The sequence below is a fragment of the Helianthus annuus genome, chromosome 12 (assembly GCF_002127325.2).
Source record: "Helianthus annuus cultivar XRQ/B chromosome 12, HanXRQr2.0-SUNRISE, whole genome shotgun sequence".
Taxonomy (NCBI): domain Eukaryota; kingdom Viridiplantae; phylum Streptophyta; class Magnoliopsida; order Asterales; family Asteraceae; genus Helianthus; species Helianthus annuus.
This window is the reverse complement of record NC_035444.2, coordinates 42,147,858-42,160,064: the sequence shown is the minus strand read 5'-3', so window position 1 is coordinate 42,160,064 and position 12,207 is coordinate 42,147,858. Positions and strand designations below refer to the sequence as shown.

Genomic DNA, 12,207 nt, shown 5'->3' with positions numbered 1-12,207 from the left:
GAATTTGAAGTACTGAGACTTGTTATGTTATGACTTATATGTAAGTTTAGTTTGTATTTTTTAAACTACTTTTACCTTTTTAAGTATTATATTGATATGGATGTGTGAGTATATATATACATATTTATAAAAAGGGTTATTGGATTTAATCACCCCCAACTATTGGCTATTGGCCGCTACCACCCTCAACTATCATTTTGATGCTCGTCACCCCCAACTTAACATTTAGTGTGTTATGTCACCACGTCGTTAACTGATCACTAACTTTTGATGTTGTTTTTATATTTTTGGGGGTGTCATAGGGATCCTAGGAAGGTTTTAGGAATCTTTGGACACCTCCAAAAGTATAGTAACAAGCTCAAAAATTAGGGATCAGTTAATGACGTGGTGATAGAACAAAGTAAGTGTTAAGTTGGGGGTGGTGGACGTCAAAGTGATAGTTGGGGGTGGCAGCGGCTAATAGCCAAAAGTTAGAGGTGATTAAATCCAATAACCCTTATAAAAAATAATAAAATTTACATATAAAATTTCCAATCCGATTAATCCCGAGTAGTCGCTAGTCCCCACCTCACCAGCCGACTAGCGAGTTCTCCAACCTTGCTCACGCTGGATGGTGGTTACGAGGAGAACCTCCTTATTCCCCTCCTCGTAACGAGTTTAACGGTGCATTTAGTATTTTACAGGATCATCACATCACAGTTTAAACAAAATAAAAAAGATTAACCTTATTTGTCGAGACACTAAACACAAACTAATCATTAGATTAGTTTGTAAATTGAAAAAAAAAAGTGTTGTGAAAATACTCTTTAACACAGATTGAGACATCTAAAGATAAACTTCTAATTTCTAAAGATAAAATAGTTTTTCAAACAAAAGCATAGAAAGATAGACTTAAAATGGAAAGATAGGCATACGTGGCAGGACCAGGAGATCAAAACTGGCCCCACCGGGCCCAGTCTTTCACCATCTATATAAAGTCACTGCCACGCTTACCATTCACCAGTGTTGACTCAGCAACTACCAAAACCCTAATTTTCAAAATCAACAATGGCGATGAGATCCACCATGACTTCACGAGCTTCTCTACTTCTTCGTGCAATGGATTCTTCAAGCTCTCGTTCATCCTATCGCTTTTTCAGCGATCAAGGTCGCGTATTAAGCGAGGAAGAACGTGCTGCTGAGAATGTTTACATCAAGGTATTTGACTATTTGTGTATGAATACATGAATCTATCTCTATATCTGTCATATGTGAGGTTATAAGTTAGTGATTACAGATTCATGTTGTGATGCGGATGCGTATGTTTGTGTTTGTTGCTAATTGATTGAAGTTATGTAGAGCTGGATGATAATTGGTTGACTTTGTGTAGAGAGGAACTGTGCGGTTATAAGTTAGTGATTACAGTGTTCGATTGTGATTTGAGTATGCATGTCTGTGTTTGATGATTGATTGAAGTTATGTAGAGTTGGATGATGATTGATTAACTTTGTGTGTTATTAGTGCTATATAATGGAGAGAGTGAAACTGTGTGGTGATAAGTTAGTGATTACAGTGTTCGCCTGTGATTTGAATACGTGTGTAGGTGTTCGTTGCTTATTGATCGAAGTTATGTAGAGTTGGATGATGATTGATTGACTTTGTGTATGATAACTATTTTTAGTTTAGTGCTATATAATGAGAGAGAGAGAGAGAGAGGGAGAGAGAGAAACTGTGTGGTTATAAATTGGTGATTACAGAGTTCGGTTGTGATTTGAATGCATATGTTTGTGTTTGTTGCTTATTGAGTGAAGTTATGTAGAGTTGGATGATGATTGATCGACTTTGTGGGGTATTACTGGATGAGAGGAATTGTGTGGTTATAAATTAGTGATTACAGTGTTCGGTTGTGATTTGGATACATATGTGTGTATTTGTTGCTTATCGATTGAAGTTATGTAGAGTTTGATGATGATTGATGGACTTTTGGTATTATACTGTTATTAATTGTTATTGATGTGTGTTGAAGAAAATGGAGAAGGAGAGGTTGGAGAAGCAAAAGCTGAAAGCGGAGAAGGAGAAAGCGAAAGCGGAGAAAGAGAATGCTGAAAAGGTCAGATAATGACTCAAATCTCTAGTTCAGATTGTTATATATTCGTCAATCATGATATGATAGGGTTAGAATATCTCATGTTGTAGATGCTATTTGTTAAATAGAGGTAGCTTGATGAATTGATAGATGGGTGATAAGGGAGGTGTCTGGATGTGTGTTAAGGTTTAAAAAAATTATTCTGGGCCTTCAGGCTTGAAGATGCAATAATCAGTTTAAAGTGTGTTAAAAGAGTTGATTATAATTATGAGTTTATAACTATTCTGGGAAAATGAATATGGGGATAAACTTCCAAGTCTTTGGATGCTAGGGGGTGCCTGGATGTGTGTTTAATATAAGCTTTTAGACTTGAAGTTGCAATAATCAGTTCAGCGTATGGTGAAAAAATTAAGTATGATTATGATATTTTAATTATTTAGGGACAAAACATTGAGCATGTAAGGTGTTTGAGGTAGAGTTATGATGTTTTCGATAAACTTCGATTATCTGGTTTAGTTTTGATTCTTCAAGACAGTAGTTACTTTGAAGACACATTCAAATACCTTACATAGGAATTAATTATAAAACAATGGAAAACAAAGTGTCGCAATCGGTTGGGTGTGCATGGGTCGGTTTGGGTCGGTTTTTACTATTATCCATAACCATAACCGCTAGTTCGGTTATGGAGTTTTGGTAACCATAACCATAACCAAACTTCGGTTATGGTTAATCGGTTATGAAGTCGGTTATGGTTCGGTTTTGGTTCATTTCGGTTAAGTAACCAAGCAAGGTTTGAAATAAATAGGGCTGTGCACGATTTGAACTTAGCTTGAGCCTATTTTATAAGATAACGAAGACTAAACTTTTTAGTTAAACTAACAATTTAGAGTTCTTTTTAATAAGGTAATTCTCAAACAAAAATAATCATGGCCATAAACACCTTAGTTCTTTATCAAAATAAATGACATCTATATCAAGATCATTTTGTTACTAACATACTTTTATCTTAGTAAAAACCCTTTATATGGTTTTGTAAAACATAAATCTATTATATAAAGTTAACATCACAACTTCGGTTCGGTTTCGGTTATATTCGGTTAACCAAAGCTTCATAACCATAACCATAACCGATTGAGCGGTTATACAAAGTTTCATAACCATAACCATTGGTTATATTGGTTATCGGTTATTAGTGGTTCGGTTATGTCGGTTATGGTTCGGTTATCGGTTATGGTGGTTAATTTGCTCACCCCGCGTGAACTCGTGAAGTACCTATTTGAAAGAGAATAAGGAAATTCCTCTTCAACAGAGAGAACATGTTAATGATGTAAAAAAAGTAAATAAATGGGATTATGCTTACTTAATTTGGACACTTGTTTGTATATGTTTTTTTTTTTTGTCCCGGATCAATTCATTTTATCAATGACCCTTTTTCTTCCAGAAACCTTAAGGACCAGGGGGATGCTCGCATACTGCTGACAGTTTGATATTCATGCTGCTGCTGCTAATCCGTTACTTGAAACTAGTTCGGAGTAATAAATGTATGTGGTTTTCAAAATGTTTTCTTGTGACTTTGTCTCTGTACAGTGTGACAGTACTTCTGGATGTATGGACTGTAATGTTGTTTGCTGTTCTCTTCTAAATGGTTTTAGCACCACGTTGGTTGCGTGCCTCGTTCTTTCTATTTTGTTCGTTTTGTTTTGTTTTTTAACAGTTTTAGCAGGTAAGCGGGTGTTACATGGGGCACCACATGCTAAAATTTAATAAGGTTTTAAAAGGGGGCATGGCTTAATTCCCGGCTCTAAATGCTCATAGTGTGTCATATATAAGTTTTTGAATATCACACGCACCCTCGAGCATATGAAGTGTTGAACTTTATTGGGGAGTTGGGTTCGTTCATCGTTGATACCACCAATAAACTTCACACTGTTAAAAAGGGTGATATATTTTCGTGTTTAAAAAGGGAACTTGGTCACTTTTGATTTTGGGCTGCATTGGCAGTGGCAATGTTGGCAATGTAATCTTTTGGTTAATTTTATGACTAAGTTACACGATTTTTGTCACACATTTACTCGCACATTTTATGAACGGTAAATTTCTTTTCATCTGTGGAACTTGAATCCAAGACTTTCCTCTTTTATGATGTTCAAAGTTTTTCCCTTTGTCAATAGACCATCACCACCCCGTTGGTAGTCATTTGGTATTTGGTAGCAGTTTTGGCTCTTAACATGGACACTGGAATTAGGTGAAACAAACAGAATAATTATTGGGTGAAATAAACAGAATAATTATCGGGTGTGGTTGTTTCATTAAAGAAAAAAAATATTGTTTCAATAAAGAAAAAAAAGAAAATGTTAAGTCTTTGGTTGAAAACTCAATCCCAATCCACAAAGGATCATTGCTAGAGTGTTGGGAATCATTACAATCGCTACCGCTTTGAAACACATGGCCTTAACGCTACGAGCTACAAACTTCCACCTCAACATGTCATATTAGATTTTAAAACTTTTAAAAACCCTAAGTTTTCCTACAATACCAAACCTGCACAAGCTTGTGGCTCACAACCCATTTTTATTTTATGTATAAAAAATATACAAATTATATTGCTTGTGGTTGTGTGGAGTACACCAATCTCGGCTTGTGTGGGGTTTGCTTCGGCCTTGGGTTAGCTTGACTTAGCACGGTATAAACATTTAATGTCGCAAAACGGTCAAGAAAACATATTACAGATAAAAGTTATGTTTTCTGAAATAAGAAAAGCAAAAGAGAATAAAAAGAAAAGACGGGCCACCAGGACTTAGGGATGAGCAAATGGTACCCGGTATCGGTACCGAATTTACCGAACTGGGTATATGTTCGGTACCAGTTCAGTACCGGTCCGGTATGGTACCGAACCAGGTATATTCGGTACCGGTACCGGTCGGTACCGACCTCCTTCCAGGAGGATGGTCTTTTGTGATAGAAAGCTTTTCTGTCGAAAGGAGGTAGGACGGGTTTGTGGAGGTTTGGTTTAAGGAGGGAGGTGTCATTTATTTATGTCATGTTTTTAATGAAAAAAGTAAATTGATGATTTCATTTATTTTAGCCGTCAGTTTAACACATGTTACAAAAGCAATATAGTTTCTGAGTCGGAATAATTGAAACGAAAACAAAACTCTAATTCGGATTGTTTGAAACTGGATAACCCGTATGTTGATTCCAATAAAACAATGACATGAAACCCGTAAGCAGTAGATTCACTCGACCCATTCAAACCTTACATACGTATACAAGAAATCTCTCATCAGTCGCTACACCCATAACCCTACACCAACATGAAACACCTTCTTTATACCCACCTCCTCTATCCAATTTACACCAAATCTTGCAAAAATGCGCCAAACAAAGGCTTCCAAAGGAGGGTATGGCTTGCCATACCCACATAATTCAATACAGATTGTGGAACAACACATTAACCTCAAATATACTCATAAACATGTACTCTAAATGCGGGTTTTTAAAATACGCACGCAAAGTGTTCGATGAAATGCCTGAAAGAAGCTTAGTTTCTTGGAACACCATGATTGGGTCATATACCCAGAATGGAAATGAAAAAGAGGCTCTTGATCTTTTTGTCATGATGCAAAGAGAAGGGACGGAGTTCAGCGAGTTCACGGTTTCAGGCGTTTTGTGCGCGTGTGCTGCCGAGTTTGCAGTGTTTGAGTGTCGGCAGTTGCATGCTTTTGCGCTTAAAGCGTCGATGCTCACGAACATTTTTGTGGGTACTGCTTTGCTTGATGTGTATGCTAAGTGTGGTTTGCTTGAAGATGCGATTCGGGTGTTTGAGTATATGCCGGAAAGGAGTGCGGTGACGTGGAGTTCGATGGTGGCGGGGTACGTGAAAAACGAGCTTTTTGAGGAGGCGTTGTTGATGTTTAGGAAAGTGCAAGTAACTGGAGTTGAGTTTAATCAGTTTATTATTTCGTCGGTTCTTGCTGCTTGTGCTGCTATAGCTGCTAAAATCGAAGGGGTTCAGGCACACGCGGTGTTGTTTAAGACGGGTTTTATCGTAAACTTCTTCGTGTGTTCTTCACTAGTAGACATGTATTCCAAATGTGGAAGCATTAACGAAGCTTATTCGGTGTTCGCACACGCTCAAGATAAAAACGTTGTGTTACTTAACGCGATGATTTCCGGATTTTCGAGACATGGACGGTCCATGGAGGCAATGATATTATTCGAGAAAATGCAGCAAATCGGATTACAACCCAACGAGGTTACATACGTTTCCGTATTGTCCGCATGTGGTCATATGGGATTGGTCAAAGAGGGTAAGAAATACTTTGACATGATGGTGAAAGAACATAATTTGTCACCTAACGTGTACCATTATTCTTGTATGGTCGATATTCTCGGTCGAACGGGTTTGATTAACGAAGCGAAGACGTTGATCGACAAAATGCCATTCGAAGCCACGGCTTCCATTTGGGGATCACTTTTGAGTTCATGCAGAGTTTATAACAATGTCGAATTAGCCGAGATCGCTGCTAAACATCTGTTCAAGCTCGAACCCGATAATGCGGGAAACCACGTCTTGCTTTCGAACATTTACGCAGCAAATCGACAGTGGGACGAAGTTATACAAACGCGAAAGCTGATTAAAGATACGGAAGTAAAGAAAGAAAGGGGCAAAAGTTGGATCGAGATTAAAGATAAAGTTCACGCGTTTATGGTTGGAGAGAGAAACCATGATAGAATCGGTGAGATTTATTCGGAACTGGAGGATATAATCGAAGAAATGAGAAAGTATGGTTATAGATGCGAGACGCAACATGACTTGCACAATGTCGAAGATGATAAAAAAGAGGAACTTTTACGGCATCACAGTGAGAAACTTGCGCTTGTTTTTGGATTAATGTGCTTACCGTCTTCTGCTCCTATAAGAATCATGAAGAACCTCAGAATCTGTGGCGATTGCCATGCGTTTATGAAGCTGGCTTCCAAGATTACCGGAAGGGAGATTGTTGTGAGGGATACGAATCGGTTTCATCATTTTAAAAATGGGTTTTGTTCGTGTGGAGAGTTTTGGTAAGGGAATATAACTTGTATGATCATTATTCGAGTGCTTAGTGCTTTAGCATGCAAGCAGACCCAAAATGATTGTCAATCAAGAAAGTTTTGGCGATGTGGATGGTCGAGAACGCAACTCATGATTCAAAGAGTATGCTTGCAAGAATCACAGGAAGGATTGCAGGCATGTAATGTTTCATCAAATTTTTTGTTATAGATAAGAAAAGGTCAATGCAAACATGTTCATTCACTTTACACATGGGAAAATTTTGTCTGTGTGTTTGATGTGCAGTGCAGAAATGATAACCGTAAGAGCATCTACGATAATAGTATTAATACACCCAGGGCCGTCCCCGAGAACTCTAAAAAAAAACTAGGCCCTGGGCGACATAAAAATCTGGGCCCGAAGTTGTGGTTAAGGGGAAATGAATTAAAAAATAATAAGATCTTGGCGAATACACCTCACTGTCACATAGTTTCTGTATACAGTTCCTTTTCAAACCCTCCATCCCCTTAGTTTTGAATGCGTTTGAGTCATCAAATATGCTTCACTAAGTCAACTCGACGGCCATGATATGTTTCATTATTCTGTATTGCTACGTTACTTTGAATGTGTTGTTGACATTTGTTGGCATCGTTACACCATAATGGAGTTACGTCATATGACATTCTGACCAAAGCACTTATTGCATATCCTTCGTCTTCTACAATCATATTATGCAATCTAAACTCCGACATCTTGTTAGAACTTGTGCCATTGGCCAATGAGCTTGGAGGACACCAAATGCTTGCTTCACATCCTTTCTAGTCAACTCTTACGCTTTTAAACTTTTTCTTTTTATCGTGTAGTGGTTGTGTACATTCTAATATATGATGTTTTCTTGAGTGTAGATCGGTAAACATGAGTTTCACCTTCTAATACCCTTATAGTGTTAAGAGTGTGTTTTTGTGAAAAGAAAGTTAAACGAAGTTAAATCGTACATCACATATTCAAATCCAATTTGTGAAATGCAAAAAACTAAAAAAAAAAAAAAAAAGAAGTTATAATCACAAAGATAAATGGTAAATATATTTTTTCCCAACACTTTCTAATATGTTAACAAGACCAAAACTTGCAGAACCATATTCAAATAATAAAACACTAATGTCCGGTTTTAACACAATCAACAAAATTGGGCCCCTTATATGTGGGGGTCCTAAGCGAGAACTTATTTTTTTATGTAGTCGAGCCACCCCTGGTATTGAATCAATTTTGTAATCAGCATCCATGACTAATTGTGTAAAACTCTACCCACCATGCAAGATCATCTCACTACACATAACATGCTTCATTGATGAATGGTACACCATAATTCTTGATAGAAATGAAGTGAGGAACATATTCTTGGGTTAGCTACTTTCCTCCTCTTATTGTGGGTGGCTCTCTAGTTGCACATGAGAAAGTTCCTGTTTCTTGTGCTTAAGAATGTGCTTAAATTCCCTCCATGAAATAGTCAATTATCTATAATAACAATTCATGTAGCTCCTTAGCTACAGTAGTAACGCCGTTTCTTAACGTCGTTTACAAAAGAGTAAACCACGTGGTCTAGACCCTGATCCATTCCACCGATCACCACTGCTCCGCCCCAAATTGAGGTCGGCAACACAACCTTCGCCAAATTCCGGCATCAACTTCGTCCCGCACATCGGCTAACCTCCGTCGTCACCACAATCACCATTGATTGCCACCTGAAAAACCACCTAATTCAACACTAGGGCTTCGGAATCGCCTTCAATCGGAGTATGCAACACGAAATTTGTCACACGGACCAATTTGCTATCATTTGTGAACCGTCTCTCCGTTCCCGTAACTACCAAAAGACGCATCAAGCCATCAGCCCTGACCTGGAAAATCTAGAAATTCATCGCGAAAAAGGGGAATGGTTTGCAGAGATGGTTTTAGGGAAAACCACCGTGGACACAGATTTGGGGGTAACATTGGTTTGGTTAGAGCATTCACATCCAAGACATCATATTCTCAGTGTGGTGTTTTTAAAATATAAAAAGTATAAAAAGTGGTTGTGAGTGGAGGAGAGAGAAAATGTTACTGTTCATCTGTATATTTGGGGGGACACTGTTCACCCACTATAATTTTTTAATATATATTGAAAGTGGTTGTGAGTGAAAGAGAGAGAAAAATGTAATGATAAAGGTATAAAAATATTATTTAATTGAAAATGAGAGAGAAAAAGTATTTGTTTTTAGTGGAAATATATTGATATAGGAGTTGTTTTTTAGTGGAATGTATGTATAATTTTAGGGGGTTGGATGTGAATGCTCTTAGATATTTATCAGTAATTTCTAATTTTTTTTTGCGCAGATGTTCACTATATCCACAGCTGCAACAAACCCACCAATTTTTATTCAATAAAACAAGATGATAATTCTCCATGAGCTAATATAATGCAGCAGATGTTCATCAATGGATATAACCCTTAACCTGTTCGACGAAATGTCCCAATGAACACGTTGGCACAAATGAGCTCATCACAAGACGAAATGTCCCAATGAACACGTTGGCACAAATGAGCTCATCACAAGCCTTATTTTCGACTTAGTAACTTAGCTTGAGTTTCTACATTAATATGCAGCTTGAACTTACTCAAGCAGTCTAGCGTTACAGAATCATCTTTAACAGATGAAGATGGCGCTTCGAGCATTCACTGCGCCTCTGCCGTTCAAGAACTATGATCTCTTTGGCAATGGTTCTTTGAGTATTAGTTGGTGTCCCGCACGCATTGCGGGGCGATGGCCGAATACTTCTTAATCAATTAAAGAAACACTATTATATTTTTGCTAGAAAAAAACTAAAACGATGATAAGACCGTAATTTTGAGCTCATGGCAAAACTGTAATTTTTCAGGACTAATGAGCGAGTGTTAGGCAGCTCCTTTAGACGAAAAAAAAAAAAATAAATCGAGTCAACCAATTAAAAAAAAACTTTTATAGTTTTGCTAGAAAAATTAAAACGATGGGGAAAACGTAACTTTGAACTGAGGGGGAAATCATAATTTTGTTACAGGGATAAAATCGTATATTCCATGGACCAATGGGGTTGAGGGCAAAATCATAACTTGGCTGTGTGAGAAGAAAAATGCAATATCTTCAATCAGATCTGTACGAGTGACAGGAAGAAGTCAGCTACTGCATCTCTATTGATGTGAGATTCATGTTATGTTTTTAGTATTTGTGTCTGGCAAGTAGTTGATCAAAAGTTCTCATTTTGCTTGATGTTACCACAAATGGATTGATACTAATTACTTATTCCTTTTACTGATGTATTGATTTCTAATGGTTAAATGATCTTATGATGAACTGAATAAACAAGAAAGTAGAACTGCAAATTATCTTGAATGTTAATCATTCATCATCTCAGGCTATTTGAAGTTGAAGAACAATCATCTTGCTTGATGTAAGTCATGGTAAATTCGAAGGTCGAAGAGAATTTGTTTGCTCTTGGTGAACGAAAGGTAAATTTAGTTTTCCGTTTAAGGTAACCTGATTCTACAATTCACAAGGAAATAATACACATACCAATTTAACGATGTCCAGGAAGGCTTCTCCGACCATCTCTGGCGACCATACAAGGACGCCGGTGACAAACTGGAGTACACCATACTGTTGTGTAATGTGTCGCTACACGCTAATCATTTCTTCACTTTGCCAGCGATTCTTGCCTTCAGCAGCAGCGACACCGGTGTTTGTTACACTCTCAATCAGGATGAGTCAGAGATTGGCGTTTGAATTGGTAAATGTTACTTATTATTTCTAAATTATCAGTTTGATTTGTATTAGTGTACATGTCATTTGTTGTATTTATTGATTGATTATTTGAATTTTGATATTGTTGGTCTTCATAGTTTTGACGGTCATACTATTGCTTTTGACTTAGTATTCTTGTGTATAACATCATGTTGCTTCTAACCTGATATTTGTCCATAGTTTTAGATCATTTGTTGGTTTGGTCATAATTCCCCAGTTTGCATCAGTATAACGTGTCCATGTGATTGATGTATTTACAGCCATCACGATTGATTGTAACTGAATCGTTTGGATGTGTTATTGTTGAAGAAAAGGACTTCATTGCTGAAAATATCATATTTGAGAACGCCGAGTTTAGGAGGTTATGAGCAACTTTTAACATGTATGCCCCATTTCACCAACTCCATTTTAGCTATAAATTTTGATATTATACAATTGGTTTTGTGTCTGCTGTTCTGTATCTGCTTGGATTTTAATTATTTTCCCTTTCATAATCCAACATGCACCCTCTTATCATTGTTATCCTTACTTTGTAAATAACTAGAGTTTGTAAGATACTTATATATCTGACTATTCGATTAATGCATCTTTATGCAACCCATTAGCTCAGATGTCAAGAATAATTGTCTAGCTACAATTAAAAAAAAAAACAAAAGAACTAAAAACATGTCAGATTCGCTTTACCTACGACCATATTCTTTAGGTTTGCATATCGATTCGCTTTTAGGTATGACTATAATTTTTAGGTTTGCCTTTCCGTCTGCTACATTGAATGCACCGAAATACGATACCCGCGCCTTCATCGTAGCATCCACCCGACGATTTCCCGCTACCCGACGAATTCCCGCTGCAAAGCGCGGGGTAATTTACTAGTTTGTCAACAATATTTGAAGCAAAGATGGAATTGGGGCCGGATTTTAGGGAGTGCAAGTAGTGTGATCGTACAAGACCTATTTTTCTTGGGAGTGATAGAATTCTATCACTCCCAATATCCAATCAACTCATGCTATGTCATCACCCACTATTCTTTCACTAGTGATAGAATTGTAGTTGCGGTGGTCATCACTAGTGATAGAATTCCATCACTCACAATTTTTTTTTTTAATTTTAAATTAGAAATTTACAATAAAACACTAAAATTATAAATTTCATTAAAATTAAAACATACTAGTTCAATTTAACATACTAGAAATATTTTAGGCTACAATTTAAAAAAAAAAAAAAACTTACTCCTCATCCGACTCATGAAACTCCAAACCTAGAGAACCTAATAGTTCGATTAAATTGTATCT

At 37.1% G+C, this 12,207-nt stretch overlaps 2 protein-coding genes and 1 long non-coding RNA gene across 3 annotated transcripts; all 3 read left to right on the top strand.

The window, feature by feature from the left end:
• Window positions 1-891: 891 nt before the first annotated feature.
• LOC110894795 (uncharacterized protein At2g27730, mitochondrial) lies at window positions 892-3,749 on the top strand. Its single transcript, XM_022142022.2, has 3 exons — window positions 892-1,197; window positions 2,006-2,089; window positions 3,507-3,749. Exons 1-3 carry the CDS (start codon window positions 1,048-1,050, stop codon window positions 3,513-3,515), a joined length of 243 nt encoding a protein of 80 aa, XP_021997714.1. The 5' UTR covers window positions 892-1,047; the 3' UTR covers window positions 3,516-3,749.
• A 1,387-nt stretch (window positions 3,750-5,136) lies between these two features.
• Window positions 5,137-7,373, top strand: LOC110894796 (pentatricopeptide repeat-containing protein At5g04780, mitochondrial). Its single transcript, XM_022142023.2, has one exon. The coding sequence runs from the start codon at window positions 5,280-5,282 to the stop codon at window positions 7,134-7,136; it is 1,857 nt and encodes a 618-aa protein (XP_021997715.1). The 5' UTR covers window positions 5,137-5,279; the 3' UTR covers window positions 7,137-7,373.
• A 2,066-nt stretch (window positions 7,374-9,439) lies between these two features.
• LOC118484883 lies at window positions 9,440-11,493 on the top strand. Its single transcript, XR_004874833.1, has 4 exons — window positions 9,440-10,313; window positions 10,530-10,623; window positions 10,706-10,901; window positions 11,176-11,493. It is a non-coding gene; the product is annotated as an uncharacterized LOC118484883 (long non-coding RNA).
• Window positions 11,494-12,207: the final 714 nt, after the last annotated feature.

Coding starts and splice junctions, on each gene's coding strand:
- LOC110894796 (XM_022142023.2), top strand. CDS start 5,280: ATGAAACCCGTAAGCAGTAGATTCACTCGACCCATTCAAACCTTACAT.
- LOC110894795 (XM_022142022.2), top strand. CDS start 1,048: ATGGCGATGAGATCCACCATGACTTCACGAGCTTCTCTACTTCTTCGT. Junction 1,198..2,005: donor CTGAGAATGTTTACATCAAG/GTATTTGACTAT, acceptor TGTGTGTTGAAG/AAAATGGAGAAGGAGAGGTT.